The sequence below is a fragment of the Aquarana catesbeiana genome, linkage group LG02 (assembly GCF_042186555.1).
Source record: "Aquarana catesbeiana isolate 2022-GZ linkage group LG02, ASM4218655v1, whole genome shotgun sequence".
Classification (NCBI taxonomy): Eukaryota; Metazoa; Chordata; class Amphibia; order Anura; family Ranidae; genus Aquarana; species Aquarana catesbeiana.
Genome location: NC_133325.1, coordinates 419,637,412 through 419,657,760, shown reverse-complemented (window position 1 = coordinate 419,657,760; position 20,349 = coordinate 419,637,412). Strand labels below are relative to the sequence as shown.

The 20,349-nt window shown below is 40.5% G+C and overlaps 1 protein-coding gene across 1 annotated transcript in view; it reads left to right on the top strand.

The window, feature by feature from the left end:
• RLF (RLF zinc finger) overlaps positions 1-19,266 on the top strand; it is a 95,231-nt gene extending 75,965 nt beyond the window's left edge. The window contains exons 7-8 of the mRNA XM_073615455.1: positions 3,678-3,819; positions 14,696-19,266. Of these exons, the coding sequence (XP_073471556.1) occupies positions 3,678-3,819; positions 14,696-18,844 (4,291 nt within the window). The 3' untranslated portion in view covers positions 18,845-19,266. The remainder of the gene's footprint in view (positions 1-3,677; positions 3,820-14,695) is intronic.
• Positions 19,267-20,349: the final 1,083 nt, after the last annotated feature.

Sequence of the window (20,349 nt, the reverse complement as noted above, 5' to 3'; positions counted from 1 at the left end):
AAAAACAGTAATATGAAAATAGTTCATCCGCCCCCACAGTGCCCACAGCTTATAAATCTTCTTTTTGCATTAAAATACTGCCACTATATACCTTTTTGGATGGTCTGTATACCAGGTTTACATGATAAACTGCAGAGATTCTCCAGTGCTAAGAGTTCAGGAAGGAGGAGATTTTCACTTTAGCCTGTATACACACCCACATGTGTGATGTCAAGATCATGTGACCTGGCTATCTCTGAGAACAAGTAAATGTTCTCTCCAGCATAAAAGACACAACTGAGCATGTACAGGTCGGCTGCTCTGCCTGTGTTAGCTGGCCTTTTCCAGATAGTGCAGGAGGGGATGGACACATGTCCACCAACATCCGCCTCCCCATAGAAGACAGTGGGTGGCCCGATCGTGTCTGCTGGTCCCTTTTTGAGTCCGATTGTGTGAAGGAGGCCTCGTGCTGTATAATGGCGGGCGGGATCGCGATGCCATTACTTGTAATTGCACCCCAATCGTGGCACGATTTTGATCACTCAAAAGAAGCTCATGTTCCTATTTGAGTGTGATTTGCTGCGATTGCAGCACGATTTACCACCTTACAATCCTGGCAATATCGCAGCACGATTGGGGTGCTATTAGAAGTAATGGCATCGCAAATGCGCCCCGCGTTTTGCAGTTATTTGAAATCGCAGAGTGAATCGCAGCGATTTTGCATGCGATCAAGTGGGAATGCAGCCTAACAGCTTAATGAACTGCAACATTGATTAGAAGAATAACAAAAACATTTTATTTCTTATATACAGTGCCTTGAAAAAATATTCAAACCCTTAGAAAATTTCCACATTTTTGTCATGTTACAACCAAAAATGTACATGTATTTTATTGGGAATTTATGTGATAAACCAATACAGTGGCACATTGTGAAGTGGAAGGAAAATGATAAATGGTTAAATTTTTTTTAATAAATATCTGAAAGTGTGGCGTGCATTTGTATTCAGCCCCTCCGAGTCAATACTTTGTAGAACCACCTTTCGCTGCAATTACAGCTGCAAGTCTTTTTGGGTATGTCTCTTCCAGCTTTGCACATCTAGAGAGCGACATTTTTGCCCATTCGTCTTTGCAAAATAGTTCAATGTCTGTCAGATTGGATGGAGAGTGCCTGTGCAATTTTAAAGTCTTGCCACAGATTCTCAATTGGCTTTAGGTCTTGACTTTGACTGGGCCATTCAAAACCATTGAAAATGCTTTGATCTAAACCATTCCATTGTAGCTCTGACTGTATGTTTAAGGTTTTTTTCCTGATGGAAGGTAAACCGCCACCCCAGTCTCAAGTCTTTTGCAGACTCTAACAGGTTTTCTTTTAAGATTGCCCTGTATTTGGCTCCATCCAACTTCCCATCAACTCTGACAAGCCTCTCTGTCCCTGCTGAAGAAAAGCATCCGCACAACATGATGATGCCACCACCATGTTTCACGGTGGGAATTGTGTGTTCAGTGATGTGCAGTGTTAGTTTTCCGCCACACACAGCATTTTGCTTTTAGGCCAAAAAGTTCAATTTTGGTCTCATTTGACCAGCGCCCCTTCTTCCACATGTTTGCTGTGCCCCCCCCACAAGGCTTCTTGCAAACGGAACTTCTTATGGCTTTCTTTCAACAATGGCTTTCTTCTTGCCACTCTTCCATAAAGGCAGGATTTGTGGAATGCAAGACTAATAGTGGTCCTGTGGACAGATTCACCCAACTAAGCTGTGGATCTCTGCAGCTCCATGGGCCTCATGGCTGCTTCTCTGATTAATGCTCTCCTTGCCTGCCATGTCTTTGTAGGTTTGCAGTTGTGCCATACGCTTTTCATTTTCGGATGATGGATTGAACAGTGCTCCGTGAGATGTTCAAAGCTTGGGATATTTTTTTTATAACCTAACCCTGCTTTAACCACTTACGGACTGCCCACCATCATACGGCGGCTCTTTGTTATGGCAGCAGCTAGCTGCCATAACCCTGTTTTCCACTTCAGTGGGCGGTCTGCCTTAAGATAAAAGTGGTCCCAGCTGCGAATTCACTGCAAGATCACTTTTATCGCTAGGGCAAAAGCCCCCCCTCCTGTCGCACTCCAGTGCCCTCTGCTGCTTACCGAATCCGCTGGCAGAGGTGACCGGATTCTGTCCCCATCTTGGCATGGAGCTGAGTGAGGGGAAGATTTTTTTAAAGAACAGTGTAAAAGTAAAATTTTTTTTTTTTTTTTTTTTTAACGCATCCTGTCCCGCTGAGCTTGCGTGCAGAAGCGAACGCATAAGTGAGTACCGCCCGCATATGAAAAGGATGTTCAAACCAGACATGTGAGGTATCGCTGCAATTGTTAGCGCGAGAGCAATAATTCTAGCCCTGGACCTCCTATGTAACTCAAAACATGCAACCTGTAGAATTTTTTAAACGTCGCCTATGGAGATTTTTAAGGGTAAAAGTTTGTCGCCATTTCACAAGAGGGCGCAATTTTGAAGCATGACATGTTTGGTATCATCTTTCACAATATAAAAAAAATTGGGCTAACGTTACTGTTTATTTAATTCAAAAAAGTGTATTTTTCCCCAAAAAAGTGCGCTTGTAAGACCGCTGCAAAAATACGGTGTGACAAAGTATTGCAACGACCGCCATTTTATTCTCTATGGTGTTCGAAAAAATATATATATAATGTTTGGGGGTTCTAAGTAATTTTCTAGCAAAGAAAACAGATTTTAACTTTTAAACAACAAGTTTGAAAAATAGACATGGTCTTTAAAGTGGTTGTAAACCCTTACAGACCACTTTGTGCTAAGGGTAAGCCTATAATAAGGCTTACCTGTAGCTACCCAGGATATCTCCTAAACCTGCACAGTTTAGGAGATATCCCCTGTATCTGCATGTGTCAACGTCATCGTCACATGCGCACTGACACAAACGTATGTGCCATTGCTTCAGTGAGTGTGCCGTTACTTTAAGTGGTTAAACTTCTTCAACCCTGACCTGTCTGGTGTGTTCCTTGGCCTTCATGGTGCTGTTTGTTCTCTAATAAACCTCCTAAGGGCTTCACAGAACAGCTTTATTTATACTGAGATTAAGTTACACACAGGTGGACTCTATTTACTAATTGTGACTTCTAAAGGTAATTGGTTCCACTAGATTTTAGTTAGGGGTATTAGGGTTAAGGGGGCTGAATACAAATGCACGCCACACTTTTTACATATTTATAAAATTTGAAAACCTTTTATCATTTTCCTTCCACATCACAATTATGTGCCACTTTGTGGTGGTCTATCACATAAAATCCCAATAAAATACATTTACGTTCTTGGTTGTAACATGACAAAATGTGGAAAATATCAAGGGGCATGAATACATTTTCAAGGCACTGTGTACCTATTACATGTAACACATCCACTAATATCTTTCAGAGTCTGGTCTGTAAAAGCAATAAAATATGCAGTTAGTCATTGCAGCCCATTTAACCACTTCGCATCCAGGCCATTTCTGACACTTCGCTCCTACATGTCAAAAATCATAATTTCTTTGCTATAAAATTACATAGAACCCCCAAACATTATATGTTTTTTAGCAGAGACCCTAGAGAATTGTAATTGGGTAACAGTTTAAATGGGTTTGTGGGTTTTTCTTTTAATGGCTTGAAATTTTATTATGGATTTTCATTCTCACAGGGAGCTAACTTTGTTTTGGAGTAAACTTCAGCGAAGAATTGATCCCTGTTTAAGTACTTTTCTGGAAAGATGTAGGCAATTTGGTGTGATTGCCAAAACACGTCAGCATCTCTTCTTCCTCATTAAAGTTGTTCATACAGAGGTAGGTGGAAAGTTATCCTTTTGCAATATATTTTTATTCACTCTATTTGTTAATACAGTTTAATTTATTTAGCAAATTGCCATCTTTATCATCCATTGAGGGACACAGGAATGTAGTGTTTCTTAGACATTTGGGTTATAGGCTTTTGCTTACAGGAGGTTTAGCACAGTAGACAGAAAAAAAGTTGATGGTGGCTTGTCCTCCTTACATCATGTCTACTTATTTTTGAATTTTGGTGTTTCATATTCTTTCTTCTCAGTAACTGGGAGTCTGCACTAGAGGTGAGACGTACAGGCAGTCTCTTTGAATCTAATGACCCTCACATGAGCTCTGTCTTGGAGACTTAGAAATGTAGAAAATGAGACTGGAAGTAGTTGGTGATATTAAACTCTCAACTTAACTCTCAAGTATATTTTCCCCTTAATGCATTCTTTGTAACCACCCCCCCCCCCCTTACTTGCTGCTGTCAATCAAATGCAGTGGCACGGGGGGCAGGGCCAAGTCCCGCTGTCTGTGTCAATGGATGCAGCAGCAAGACTCGGGAGCTCGCCCCGAGTGCCCTCCATGGAAATCGGCTCTCCGTGGGGGCTCTTGAGAAGAGGAGTCAGGAGCGCCGCCAGGGGACCCCAGAGAAGGAGGATCGGGGACGCTCTGTGCAAAACCCCTGCACAGAGGAGGTAAGTATAACATGTTTGATATTTAACCACATGCCGACCGCTGCACGCCGATTTACGTCAGCAGAATGGCACGAGCAGGCAAAAGGGCGTACCCTTACGTCCCTTTGAAATTCTTGCCTAACGGGTGGCGCACGTGCCCTTGGGTCCCGCGAACTCTGATTACCACGTACGCGATTGCGGAGAGGAGAGGCAGAACGGGGAGATGCGTATGTAAATAAGGCATTTCCCTGTTCTGCCTAGCAACATGACAGGGATCTACTGCTCCCTGTCATCAGTGATCTCTGTCATGTTGTAGTGAGCCCATCTCCCCCCACAGTTAGAACACACTTACCCCTTGCTCGCCCTCTAGTGTTTAACCCCTTCCCTGCCAGTGAAATTTATACAGTAATCAGTGGCTATTTTTAGCTCCGATCACTGTATAAATGTCACTGGTTCCAAAATAGTGTCAAGTGTCTGATCTGTCTGGCGTAATGTCGCAGTCAAGATAAAAATTGCAGATCGCCGCCATTACTAGTTAAAAATTAAAAAAAATTATAAAAATGCCTTAAATCTATCCCCTATTTTGTAGACGCTATAACTTTTGCGCAAACCAATCAATATACACTTATTGCGATTTTTAACCAAAAATATGTAGAAGAATACATATCGGTCTAAACTGTGGAAGAATTTTTTTTTTTTATATATATATTTGGGGGGGGGGGCGGTATTATAGCAAAAAGTAAAGAATATTGCTTTATTTTTTTTTCTCAAAATTGATGTTTTTTTTTTTTGTTTTTTTATAGCACAAAAAAAACTTGCACAGGTGATCAAAAACCATCAAAAGAAAGCTCTATTTGTGTGTGTGTGTGTGTGTGTGTGTGTGTGGGGGGGGGGGGGGGGGGGTGTGTGACGTCACGTCAATTTTGTTTGGGTACAGTGCCGAATCGCAAAAAAAAATGCCCTGGTTCAGGAAGGGGGTAAAAAAAACAAAACTGAGCTTTACAATCACTTCAACCACTTGCTTGACTGCCTTGTAGCAGTTTTGCTGTTACAGGGCGGCAGCTCTGGGTCGGGTTGCATATATATACAGGATCATGCACTTCCGCCTGCGGGCAGGCTGCTTCTTCCGTGATTATTTTACAGCAGAAGCCGATCTGTGGGTGCTGGACACTCGATGTCCACCTGCACCCCCCAATTGTCAGGCAGAGACTCAGAACCGAGCTCTACCTATGTAAACGGGACTAAAATCCATCAACCCCCCCCCCCTAGTAAAAGCAGCACAGACAGTACACAAACACTGGATAGGCAAATGGTTAACTCTTTGATCGCCCTAGGCGTTTAACCCCTTCCCAGCCAGTCATTTGTGCATGTTTTTAGCACTGATCGCTTTATTGGTGTCACTGGTTCCCGCAAAGTGTCAGCGTCCGATTGTCCGCTGCAATATTGCAGTCCCGCTATAAGTCGCAGATTGCCACCTTTTACTAGTATAAAAAATTCCATAAATATATCCCATAGTTTGTAGACGCTATAAACAATCAGTATACGCTTAGGCTTCATGTACACTGCTGCTGGTAAATGGACGTTTAAGAGCAGTTGGGCGTTTTTTTTTTTTTTTTTTTTTTTCAGCTGCCCCTGAGCTCTGCTCTGTCTGATCAGTACACGTACACTGAGTCATTTTATAGTTGTTTCTAGGCAAAAAAATGTGTTCAGGATCGATGTTCAGAGGCATTTGAAATTCCAAATGCCTGTAACGGCTTGTAAACGTGATAACTCTCGTTTAGCCGCGTTTCCTTTACAGGCGTTAAAAATTTTTGGCTATTTGAAAAAAAAAAAAAAATTGTGTGTATGTATATATATATGTGTGTGTATGTATGTGTATATATATATATATATATATATATATATATATATATATATATATATATATATATATATATACATACATACATACATACATACATACATACATACATACATATACATATATATATATATATATATATATATATATATATATATATATATATACATACATATATATATACATACATACATACACACATACACACACACACTGGCTTGCGAAAGTATTCGGCCCCCTTGAACTTTTCAACCTTTTGCCACATTTCAGGCTTCAAACATTAGGATATAAAATTTTAATTTTTTGTGAAGAATCACCAACAAGTGGGACACAATTGTGAAGTGGAACGAAATCTATTGGATATTTTAAACTTTTTTAGCAATTAAAAAACTGAAAAGTGGTGCGTGCAAAATGATTCGGCCCCTTTACTTTCAGTGCAGCAAACTCACTCCAGAAGTTCAGCGAGGATCTCTGAATGATCCAATGTTGTCCTAAATGACTGATGGTGATAAATAGAATCCACCTGTGTGTAATCAAGTCTCTGTATAAATGCACCTGCTCTGTGATAGTCTCAGGGTTCTGTTGAAAGCGCAGAGAGCATCATGAAGACCAAGGAACACACCAGGCAGGTCCGTAATACTGTTGTGGAGAAGTTTAAAGCCGGATTTGGATACAAAAAGATTTCCCAAGCTTTAAACATCCCAAGGAGCACTGTGCAAGCGATCATTTTGAAATGGAAGGAGTATCAGACCACTGCAAATCTACCAAGACCTGGCTGTCCCTCTAAACTTTCAGCTCAGACAAGGAGAAGACTGATCAGAGATGCAGCCAAAAGGCCCATGATCACTCTGGATGAACTGCAGAGAACTACAGCTGAGGTGGGAGAGTCTGTCCATAGGACAACAATCAGTCGTACACTGCACAAATCTGGCCTTTATGGAAGAGTGGCAAGAAGAAAGCCATTTCTCAAAGATATCCATAAAAAGTCTCGTCTAAAGTTTGCCACAAGCCACCTGGGAGACACACCAAACATGTGGAAGAAGGTGCTCTGGTCCGATGAAACCAAAATCGAACTTTTTGGCCACAATGCAAAATGATATGTTTGGCGTAAAAGCAACACAGCTCATCACACTCAACACACCATCCCCACTGTCAAACATGGTGGTGGCAGCATCATGGTTTGGGCCTGCTTTTCTTCAGCAGGGACAGGGAAGATGGTTAAAATTGAGGGGAAGATGGATGCAGCCAAATACAGGACCATTCTGGATGAAAACCTGTTGGAGTCTGCAAAAGACCTGAAACTGGGACGGAGATTTATCTTCCAACAAGACAATGATCCCAAACATACAGCAAAATCTACAAAGGAATGGTTCACAAATAAACGTATCCAGGTGTTAGAATGGCCAAGTCAAAGTCCAGACCTGAATCCAATCGAGAATCTGTGGAAAGAGCTGAAAACTGCTGTTCACAAACGCTCTCCATCCAACCTCACTGAGCTCGAGCTGATTTGCAAGGAAGAATGGGCAAGAATTTCAGTCTCTCGATGTGCAAAGCTGATAGAGACATACCCCAAGCGACTTGCAGCTGTAATCGCAGCAAAAGGTGGCTCTACAAAGTATTAACGCAAGGGGGCCGAATAATTTTGCACGCCCCACTTTTCATTTTTTTATTAGTTAAAAAAGTTTCAAAAATCCAAAAGATTTCGTTCCACTTCATAATTGTGTCCCACTTGTTGGTGATTCTTCACAAAAAATAAAATTTTTATATCTTTGTTTGAAGCCTGAAATGTGGCAAAAGGTTGAAAAGTTCAACGGGGCTGAATACTTTCGCAAGCCACTGTGTGTATATATATGTGTGTATGTATGTGTATGTGTATATATATATATATATATATGTGTGTGTGTATATGTATATATATATATATATATATATATATATATATATATATATATATATATATATATATATGTATGTGTGTGTGTGTGTGTGTATATATATATATATATATATATATATATATATATATATATATATATATATATATATATATATAATTTTTTTTTTTTTCATCACAAAAGGGAGTACACCCCTCACATTTTTGTAAATATTTTATTATATTTTTTTCATGTGACAACACTGAAGAAATTATGCTTTGCTACAATGTAAGTAGTGAGTGTATAGCTTGTATAACAGTGTAAATTTGCTGTCCCCTCAAAAAAACTCAACACATAGCCATTAATGTCTAATCCGCTGGCAACAAGTGTGAGTACACCCCTAAGTGAAAATGTCCAAATTGGGCCCAAAGTGTCAATATTTTGTGTGGCCACCATTATTTTCCAGTGCTGCCTTAACCCTCTTGGGCATGGAGTTCACCAGAGGTTCACAGGTTGCCACTGGAGTCCTTTTGCACTCCTCCGTGACAACATCACGGAGCTGGTGTATGTTACAAACCTTGCTCTCCTCCACCTTCTGTTTTGAGGATGCCCCACAGATGCTCAATAGGGTTTAGGTCTGGAGACATGCTTGGCCAGTCCATCACCTTTACCCTGAGCTTCTTTAGAAAGGCAGTGGTCATCTTGGTGATGTGTTTGGGGTTATGTTGGAATATACTGCCCTGCCGCCCAGTCTCCGAAGGGATGGGATCATGTTGTGCTTCAGTATGTCACAGTACATGTTGGCATTCACGGTTCCCTCAATGGACTGTAGCTCCCCGATGCCGACAGCACTCATGCAGCTCCAGACCATGACACTCCCACCACCATGCTTGACTGTCAGCAAGACACACTTGTCTTTGTACTCCACACCTGGTTGCCGCCACACACGCTTGACACCATCTGAACCAAATAAGTTTATCTCATCAGACCACAGGACATGGTTCCAGTAATCCATATCCCCAGGCTTTCTTGTGAATTATCTTTTAGAAGAGGCTTCCTTCTGGGAAGACAGCCATGCAGACCAGTTTGATGCAGTCTGCGGCGTATGGTCTGAGCACTGACAGGCTGACCCCCCACCCCTTCATCCTCTACAGCAATGCTGGCAGCACTCATACGTCTATTTCCCAAAGACAAATTCTGGATATGACGCTGAGCACGTGCACTCAACTTCTTTGGTCGACCATGGTGAGGCCTGTTCTGAGTGGAACCTGTCCTGTAAAGGATGGTGTCCTCCTTCAAGGCAGTGCCCTATGCCCACTTTCATTTCAGGCTTATACAAGAAGACATCTTGTTGGCTTGGAGCAGGAGAGGACAAGCCCTGTATTATCCAATGTTCTTCTCTCCTCGGGCGTGCTTAAGCCTAAGCTGGTGGTTGCAGGATCAGAACCAGCGAAAGGGAAGATCCTTCCTCACGGTAACTTAGACCAAAGATGCCAGTCTCTCAGGCTGGGGAGAGACTCTAGGGGGGCGCACAGCTCAGGGGAGATGGTCAAGGACAGAACAGAACCTGCCCATCAACATCCTGGAGTTACGGGCAAGTACCTCTGGTCCTGGACGGTAGCGCTTCATGACTGCCCTATCGGGATTCAGTCAGATAATGCCACTGCAGTGGCCTATATAAACCACCAAGACTGTACCAGGAGTCGTTCAGCTCTGAAGGAGGTGAACCACATACTATCCTCGGCAGAGGGACATGTGCCGATTCTATCAGCAGTCCATATTCCGGGAGTAGCGAATTGGAAGGCAGGTTATCTCACCCGAGGGGGTTCCAGGAAATTTGCCAGTGTTGGGGATGGCCTGAGGTCGACCTATTGGCATCCAGGTTCAACAACAAGCTACAGCAGTTTGTGTCCCGAACAAGGGATCCTCTGGCAATTGGAGCAGATGTTCTGGTACTTCCATGGAGCCAGTACTCCCTGGTTTATGCTTTCCACCCGATCCCTCTCCTTCCACATTTTGTTGCGTAGGATTCAGAGAGAGGGGGGGTTCCAGTCATTTTGGTGGCACCAGCCTGGCCCAGAAGGAAGGTCCTGATTCTTGGAGATTATGAGACTGGCGGTAGATGGTTCATGGATGCTTCCACGCCACCCCGATCTACTGCCTCAAGGTCCTATATCCCACCCCAATTTACAGTCTCTAAATTTGACGGCATGGCTATTGAAGCCAGGGTGCTGAAGGACTGTGGTATCTCCCCTAGTGAATGCTAGAAAAGCTGTCACTAGGAAGATCTATGATAAGGCCTGGAATCTTTATATTGCTTGGTGTGAAGCCAGAAAATGGCATCCTCGGAAATATGTGATTGGGAGAGTTCTCTCCTTTCTACAGTCAGCTGTGGAAATCAGATTGGCTTTGAGTATAATCTGAGGTCAGATTTCGGCCCTGTCAGTATTCTTCCAAAGGCCTTTTAGCTTCTCATTCGCTGGTCCGAAACTTTTATGCAGGGGGCAACTTGTTTGCTTCCCCCATTAGGTCACCTATATGTCCTTGGGACTTGAAGGTGGTGCTGTCTGTGTTACAGAAACAACCATTTGAGCTTATCAAGGAAATTCCATTAGACTTGCTGTCACGCAAGCTAGCCTTCCTGATGGCCATCACCTCGGCTAGAAAGGTGTCGGAGTTGGCGGCCCTTTTGTGCAGGGAACCATACTTGTTCGTTCACCACGACAGGATCGTGTTACGACCTGTTCCATCCTTTTTGCCAAAAGTGGTGTCAGCCTTTCATTTAAATCAAGACATTATTTTGCCTTTTTTCTCTGTCTCGTTCGACAGAAGAGACACGACTGCATTCCTTGGACGTTGTCCGGGCAGTCAAGGTTTGTCTAGATCTGCTGAGATCCACGGATCAGACTCCTTTTTTGTTTTACCAAAAGGATCCAAGAAGGGGCGGGCAGCTTCCAAAGCATCCATTGCCAATTGGGTCCATCAATTGGTCATTCAGCGTATGGTCTGAAATGTAAAGCTCCTCCCTTTATGGTGAGAGTTAATTCTACCAGGGGTGTAGCAACCTCCTGGGCTTTTCGCTATCAGATATCTGTGGCACAGATTTGTAAGGCTGCTACCTGATCTTTCGTGCATACGTTCACAAAATTTTATCAAGTGGATGTTCGAGCAGCTAAGGATTCATCAGCTTTCGGCCGCAGTGTACTGCAGGCTGCCATGTTGATGGCTATTGTTTGGCAGGGTGTCTCCCTCCCCTCAAGGCTATTGCTCTGGGGACATCCCAGTAGGTAATGAATATTAGCCTCTGTGTCCCATGATGTATGAGAAAGAAAATATGATTTTTTTTTCGTTATACTTGCCAGTAAAATCCTTTTGAGTACATCATGGAACACACAGATCCCTCCCCTCTTTTTTGAGGCTTCAGTTCTAGCTACAAAACTGATGTACTTTCAGTATGGGAGGGGTTATATAGGGGATCACTTCCTGTCTAAGACTTTGTTTACCAGTGTCCATTCACCTAGAGATGGCGTATAACCCAGTAGGTAATGAATATTAGCCTAACTCTGTGTCCCATGATGTACTCAAAGAAAAGGATTTTACAGGTAGTATGACGAAAAAAATCCTATTTTTAAAAAGAAAAATGTTTTTATTGGATGTGTTTTATAGCCAAAAGTGTAAAATTTATATATGTGTGTGTGTGTGTGTGTGTGTGTGTGTGTATGTATGAGTGTAATATATACAATGAAGAATTCCACGGTTCTGCAGTTAAAGGTGGCCGTGAAGGCTTGTTTTAAAGAATTTTAACTTTTTAAGGAAATGTATATAATTTTAATTTTCTCAACCATATACAGAGTATCGTCCAGTTCATAAATATACCACTTCTTGCACAACCTATTGTACAAATATGGCCAGGTGGGTGCTCTACTATTTCAGGTGGCAGCCATATGGCACCCTCCCAGTCACGCACATCCCATATGGCACGATCTGCCCTTGAAGCGCGTCTGCTGTGCCCTTGTGAGTGGACACATTTGTGTTGGGGCTGGATCTGTTACTTGCACTTTGTGTACCTTTTGTGAGTATATTGCCATTTTGGCTATTTTTAATAAGGAGTTTTTATGGTATTGCAGGAGGCCTGTGCGCCTTTTTCCTTTGTTTCAGTTCGAACCGCTTTCCAATTTCAGTAACAAATCAGGTTTGTTTTCAGATTCAGGGATCCACATTGGATCACATTACATCCAGACCTGACGGCCAGATCGTGCACCTACTCCACATCCTTAATATACCGTTGGTATAAGAACTGTCCGTGGTATGTTGGATATTCCCCTATAAGATAATTCTACACCTGAAACTAATACCAAAATTAACCTGGACTTTACCTACACTATTATACTCCAATTTGAATGGATGATGTATTGATTGATGTGTATGAGTGGGTGTATAGCCGCTGCTCCCATTTGTTTTTATAACCCCCTGTGACAACGTTGTCCAATTTTTAATTGGTTTGTGGTAGCCGTCTGTCCACATTGCTCCTTTTTCCACTGTTTGAATTTTCAATTTGGTTTTTATCTTTTTGGTAACTAATAAAGCTGGTTTGTATTTTCAAAAGTGTTCTTTGTTGACCCTCTTTAGAGAACCTTCTCTCTGTTTTTTCTTATATGCAAATAGGGCAACTTGAACTGCATTCAGACTTATGTCTGCATGATAGATTTATACTCACCTGCAAAAACGGCCAATTATTGATTAATTAAATTTGGTTGATCCAGGCAAAACCTTTTGCCTTTTCAGGGATCCTCTAGCCTTCATAATGGATGCTCTGGTGACTATTTAAGATTATTTCAACCTTATCTACACCAGTTTACCATCCTTCTTTGTTGTTGACTCAACAGTCTGGCTGTTAAAGCCCAGGTCCTGAGGGACAGAGGCTTGTTGGATTCAGGTACCCTACGCTCTTCAAAATGTATTTCTTAATTTGAGCTGACTAAATTCTATCCCAGAAAGTTCTGTGAGGGGCGAGTGCTCTCTCCAATCTGCTCTGGATCAATAGTTGGCCCCGAGTGCCATCAAGACTTAAATATTGGCCTTTCTGAAGGTCCTAGTATGGGGGTTGCTTACAATATCCTTCCTGTATGCAACTCTGTGACATCTCAACCTTGTTCTTTCGGTACTTCAGAAACCACAGGGATGTTCCTCTTACCCTTAGTCGCAAGGTTGTCTTTCTAAATTGTTGGCCTTGACTTGTAAAGAACCCTGTCTTGTGCTACATTAATATTGGGTGGGTTGTTTTGAGGCTTCTTTTCTTCCCAAGGTTTTTTTCTCCCCTCTTTTCACATTGTTTTATCATCTGTCCTTCTTTCTCTCCTTAAAATCCCAAGGACATCTTCCATCATTGTCTGAATATGATATGTTCAGGTTCATCTCTCGGCTCCCTTTCGACAGCCTGACTCCTTACCCGTCATTTGGCAAAAGCCTGCTATTAGCTTGCTCTGGGTCACAGGAGAACAAAAGTAAATGCACACTTGTGACCCAAAAGAGAACTATGGCCAGAAGAGGTTTATCCTTAGTTCTCATTTACATGCTAAAGTGATTGTAAAGACAGAAGGTTTTTTTTATCCTAATGCAGTCTATGCATTAAGATAAAAAGCCTTCTGTGTGCGGCAGCCCCCCTAATACTTACCTGAGCCCCTCTCTATGCAGCGATGTCTACGAGTGCCTCGGTCATCTGGGACTCTCCCTCCTGATTGGCTGAGACACAGCAGCGGCGCAATTGGCTCATGCTGCTTTTAATCAAATGCAGTTGGCCAATCGGGAGAGAGAGGGGACGGAGCCTAATCGCGGCTCTGGCTTGTCTCGGGTGCCCCATAGCAAGCTGCTTGCTGTGGGGGCACTCAACAGGAGGGAGGGGCCAGGAGAGCCGAAGAGGGACCCAAGCAGAGGAATCCGGGCTGTCCTTTACAAATTCAATGCACAGGGCTAGTAAGTATGACATGTTAGTCAGTTTTTTTTCTTCTATAAAAATAACATTAAAATCACTTTGAATTAGCAGACTGGCTGTTGCAGGTTTATGACCAAACTGCTGCTTAAATTGTTTTTGATGTTGGGGACCTGGCTGTACTGTTTAATAAGGGATGCTTGTATTCCAAAGCTAAGAGAATAGTAGTACAGGTAAGCATTTCAGCTTATTATTTAGCCACTTCCATGTAATGCTGTAAATAATCCCTTTATTCACTTCAAAAACGTGGCTGAAGAAATTCAAATTTAGTTACATAGTGTCACCAATAGGCATAAGAGTGTCTTCAAAGTTGCTGTTAACTTGGCATCTAAAAGAAAGTAATCATAAGTTATTATAAATGGTTATATTGTCTTAACCAGTCATTTTACTTAATATAAACTATTTCAAATCGACAAAAATGGCAGAAACTGTAGGATGTACAAATTTTTTGGCATTAGATTATTCGCTGATGGATTTGTTTCCTTTTTCTTTTTAGGCTGGTGATGAAGGCGTTCCAGTTTCAATTATGCTTTGCATTCGGGCACTTCAGATCACCTCAAATGAAAATGATGCCACAAAGACTTCAGTTTGCAAAACAATAGCTTGTCTCTTACCTCAAGACTTGGAGGTGAGAAGAGCCTGCCAGCTCACAGAATTCTTGTTTGAGCCAACAACTGAAGGACTGAATATTCTGGAGGAGCTCTATCTTCAGCCTGATCAAAAGAATGTTGAGGAATCTAGTGTTATTTCAAACTCTTTACGCTGTGAACTACTTCTAGCCCTGAAAAGTCATTGGTTGTTTGATCCAGAGTTCTGGGATTGGAAGACATTAAAGCGACACTGCCTTAAACTTCTTGGGCAAGATGGTTCTGATACAGAGGAGGAGAGCTATGGCGAACCTTCAGTTAATGATCCTGATCTTTTGGATGCTTCTTTGGCTAGTTATAATTATCACTCTGAACAGACAGAAGAAACTCAAGAATATACTTTTAATGAAACTGAAAATGTTAAAGTGAAAAAACCTGTTGGGTCTTCTGAAAGATATAAGCGGTGGTTGCAGTATAAATTTTACTGTGTAATTTGCAACAGAGAAGTAATTGAGGCACGAATACTCCATCATGCTAAAATGCACCTTGAAGATGGCATTTATACATGTCCTGTGTGCGTAAAAAAGTTCAGAAAGAAAGAAATATTTGTTCCTCACGTAATGGATCATATGAAAATGCCAATGAGACATCGTCAAAAAAAGAAAGAAACTAAGAAACGGGAATCTGCAAAGTCCCCTGAACCTGAACCTGAACCTGAACCTGAACCTGAGAGTGACCCCGACGGTTATATGTCATTCAGGGCATTAAGGGACAAAAATTTACAGGATAGAGACGTCTATCCTTGTCCCGGAACTGACTGTTCAAGAGTCTTTAAGCAGTTCAAATATTTAAGCATACATTTGAAAGCAGAACACCAAAACAATGATGAAAATGCAAAACATTATTTAGACTTGAAAAATATGAGAGAGAAATGTGGTTATTGTCGTCGACATTTTATTACAAATTTTCACTTAAGCCAGCACATGAGAATTCATGTTGGTTCCCATCCATTTATGTGTGTTTCTATAGACTGCAATGAAAGGTTTAAAACTGTCAATGAACTGCTTCATCACAAACATACACACTTAGAACTTCAATACAAATGTGAATTGGAAGGGTGCCACTTAGTGTTCAGTGACTTAGGACTACTGTACCATCATGAAGCTCAGCACTTTCGAGATGCTGCATATACATGCACTTTTCCGCAGTGCAAAAAATTTTATTATTGTAAGACTGAATTACAGAAACATATTGCAACACATGTGGCACATTCTGAGAACAGCTTTGGCAATGGGACCGAGTTCTTCAACAACCTAAAAAATGAAGTTGACAATCTAAATAATTCTTCATGTAATTACCTGCCTTCACTTATTGAAAGAAATATGTCTTCTAAGAAAACAGAGCCTGAATCTGAAAATCTGGATGAGGAAAAGCTTGAGCAAGTCAAAACAGAACCCTGCTTGCATCATGGAATGGGTCCAGACTGCACATTGAAAAATGAATGCAAAGATCAAATTAATACTGAAAAACTTAACATGGGCACATGCAAAATGACTGATCCAGCAAGTGACATCAAACAGGAATGCCTACATAGTTCAGGTGTTGAAGAACTGCTTGAAAAGCCACATGAAGCTGAAAGTTTATGTGATGTTACAATGCCAAATGAAGCTCACATAAAAAGTGAAGAGGAGGAGATTCCTACATCTGAAGACTTTACAAAGTCATCCACATCAGAAGACATAATGTTTGAACTTCTTACTAGTTTGAAACAGCTTAATTTAAAAAATGTGGATACGTGTATTCAAGAAACAATAGCGAATTCCCCTAAAAGCTCTAAAGTAACACAAAATAGAAACACCAAGAAGAAAGAAAAGATCCCCAGCCAGTATATTTCTCAATTATCCTCCAAACCATTTTTCTGTGAATTTAAGGGCTGCAAGTCTGCTTTTGTCACAAAAGCTGCCCTTTTATTGCATTATTGTAAAAAGCATGACTATACAAAGGAAAAAGCTCTTAAACTGAACATGTTCCAAAAAAAATTTTCACCTTTTGAGTGCCATATCTGCCAAAGACGATTTACAAGGCGAACTCTACTTCGCTTTCATTATAAGAATGATCACCACATAGGGAAGGAAAAGCCAAGAAGAAATGTCAGGAAATTCGATAAAAAGATGAAGCCACGTATTAAGCATCAAAGACGCACAGGTTGCTGGGAAAAACTCCTGACAAATGAGGTCAGCTGCCACAGTAATATCAGGACATCTCCAGTCCAAGAGGGTTTTATTTCTGAGACGTATGCAGATTCGTTGTCCGATGAGACTGACAGCAGTAATGCTTTTGGTGCTTTAAGACCTGATGATCTGAATTCTATAGAAGCGAGAGGAACCAGGCGCATTGTAGAGAAAGATAAGTCTTGTTATGCCTTAAACAAGTATCACAAACCTTTTCACTGCATACATAAATCTTGCAGTGCTTCTTTTACAAGTCAGCGAGGCTTAGTTCGCCATTACCAGCTTGTACATCAATATAACAGGGAGTCTTTATGCTTGGAAAAAGATAAGGAGCAGAACAAAAAAGAGACAAATAAATGTAGAAGGATATTCACTTGCAAATATGAAGAATGCAAAAAAAGCTTCATTTGTGGTAGAGCGTTGTCCAAACATTACAAAGAATTTCATGATCAGAGTGAAAATGAAGAGAAGGAGGTTGATGGTTTTGACGATGAAAACTACTTGCAATCTGAAACCGAGGAAGATGAAGTAAAATTTAGTGACGAAAGTGAAAGTGAGGAATCTGAATTTTACTGTGATGTAGAGGGCTGCACTGCCGTGTTCACGGATCATACAAACTATTCACGACACATGACACGTCACCGAAAATGCAACCTTTATGACTGTAGGAGAAAGCGTAAGAAAAAAGTAAAGGAAGTGGATGAAAACTATATTGAGCCCAAGCGCTACAAACGTTTTTTTCAAAGGAAGAATGTAAAGGTTCAAAATAATGCTGGAAAAAAAGAGGAGGTTGAATTTAAAACCAGAAAAGAAGCATTACAGATGTGTGCACAAAATACAGATGTTACACAGTTTCCATGTATGGTTCATGGCTGTTCATCGGTTGTAAAGTTAGAAAGTAGTATTATTCGGCATTACAAGCTAACACATCACCTAAATCCTGCATTTGTAAGCAATCAAATACGTGAACTGGTTTACTGTGTAAAAAACCTTTCTAAGAACAGAGAAGAATTCAGTTCACCAGAAGGCAGTCCTAAAAGCAGTGATCACTTTCAGGATCATAAAATAACCAGGTTAAGTTTGCGTAGTAGTAATATTAGCACATCAAATGAGAGATGTGACTCTCACAAAACCTCTAATAGTGACCTCAGAAAAAATGGCTCTGTGGATAGAGACTTTTATGGCACATCACCACATCATAATAAAATCTCTAATAATCTTAATGAATCTGACATGAGGTCTTCTAACAGGAGAAATGAGGATAGAACTTCTAAGTCTAGTGGAAAAGAAAATATCTCCAGTTTCCATAAAGGTCACAAAGAGGAAAACTATAAAGGAGTTCCTTCACAAGATCCTGCAGAATCAGACTTGCTTGAGTCAACAAAATGCAATCAACAAGATCCAGTTCAAGCAGTCATTGGACTTACCAACTTTAAGCCAATGGGCTTTGAATCATCTTTTTTAAAGTTTCTGCAGGAAAGTAGGAACTCGGATGAAGATGATGAATCAGATTCTGATGAATGGGATTTCCCACAAAAAAGCAAACGTCGAAATTCTTTGCAGAATCGGAAACGAGCCTGTAAAGAGCGAAATGAACGTGAAACATGTTTGTCGTTGGGTAAAACTGCATCATCTGAACCCACGTTAGAAAATTTAAGGACAATGTTAGATAAAGCATTGACAGATTGTGGTGACTTAGCTTTAAAACAACTTCACCAGCTCTATCAAAAACCTGTTGTTGTTCTGGAGCGATCAGACTTCACAGCACCTCTAATAGACTTATTCTCTAGCAAAAAAACTGATCAACTGTGTGTGGGCATTTCATGAAATATGCCTGCTCTTAAAAGATTGCCAGTATTAATTTGAGAGACTTCAAAGTAACACAGAAGGCTTGCTCATAAATGAGGGGTACCATGTAGACATTTTGTGCAATTTAGATGTAACATTTCATGAATGTACTTATCTGTGTTCACAATATATTTGGTTTATCTTCCCAGCAGAAAACTGTACTTGGTGCTAGGACATCAGTATAATGGGGCTTCCTTTGACAATAAATGTGCATGATTGTCTGGGATTGTGGGATTTAAGATTTTCATACTTGAATGAATTTGCACTTAAGAGTGCGTTATGTAATATATTGTACACTACGTCTTATATTTTTTGAGTTATGTTTCAATAAATGAAAAACTTTCACCCGTTTTGATGGAGCATTCCAACTTTTTAAAATATATTTTTTTACTAAGACATAAGGCTTTACTTTTTTTTTTTTTTTTTTTTTTTTTGCAAGATTTCACTTTTTTTTTTATCCTTTCTTAAATGTAAAGTGCTTTAGAAAGGTCTGCATTTTCTGCACTAAGTGTAGGTTTAGTATGTCATGTTTATTTTCATATTCTGTTTAAGTAGAACATTGAATTAATTTGACATTTCTTTTGATGCACTGCAGACATTAATAAATGTTTTTTTCAGATAATTTTAAAATGTGATTTTTTATTTTTTACCCTTGTATTTGAAGTATGCTGTAGCTTAAAATGCAAGATTCTTGTCAACACCATTTATACTCTTTGGGTTGAGGCCAGGTTTGCTTGTGTATATAAAGACTTAAAGTTGTAGAACTTTTCACATCTACTTATAAAGAGAATAGCAGCAGGCTTGTTAGTGCTGCCTTATGCTGGTTTGTGAAAACACTGGACAAAGATGTAACTGTTGGTATTTTTCAATTGGTTAATGTTTATCTCGGTTCTCTTTGAATTGCACAGTGGGGCATAACATAATTTGTTCCACAATTAAATGCAATATACTACCATTTGTAACAGTGTCTGAATGTTCATGTGTCAAACAAGTTACTTTTTTGTGATGGTGGAGGGGACTCCTTGTTTGTATATCTGAAAATTTTGAATACTAGGAATTCTGCAGTGCTGTCAATTTTCTTTCATAAGTAGTGATACTCTTTACTGGTTTGTTCTACTTTTATATTGCTCAACAGCTAATGGTAAATGGACTGTAGCACCGACATCAACCCCAGTTATGTTCAGTGCAACTTTTAACTTGGCTGATTTTTGCTAAACTGGCTGTAGCCGTTTTCTGAGTTTTTTTGCATGTTCTTAAAACCTGCTTTTTATCTTAACTTCTCTATATCCTTGTATAAAAATAGTGTAAACAACTTTTTTTTTTTTTTAACACTGGTTTTAATGTAAAAATAAAAAAATAGCACATTACATGCAAAGAAAAAGGGGAAAATGGGATCTTGCACTGGCAGTAACCTGTTTATATAGTATTTACATGTACAAATCTCCTTGCTTTAAAGGTAAGTTGGGCCTCATGTATGCTTTAAT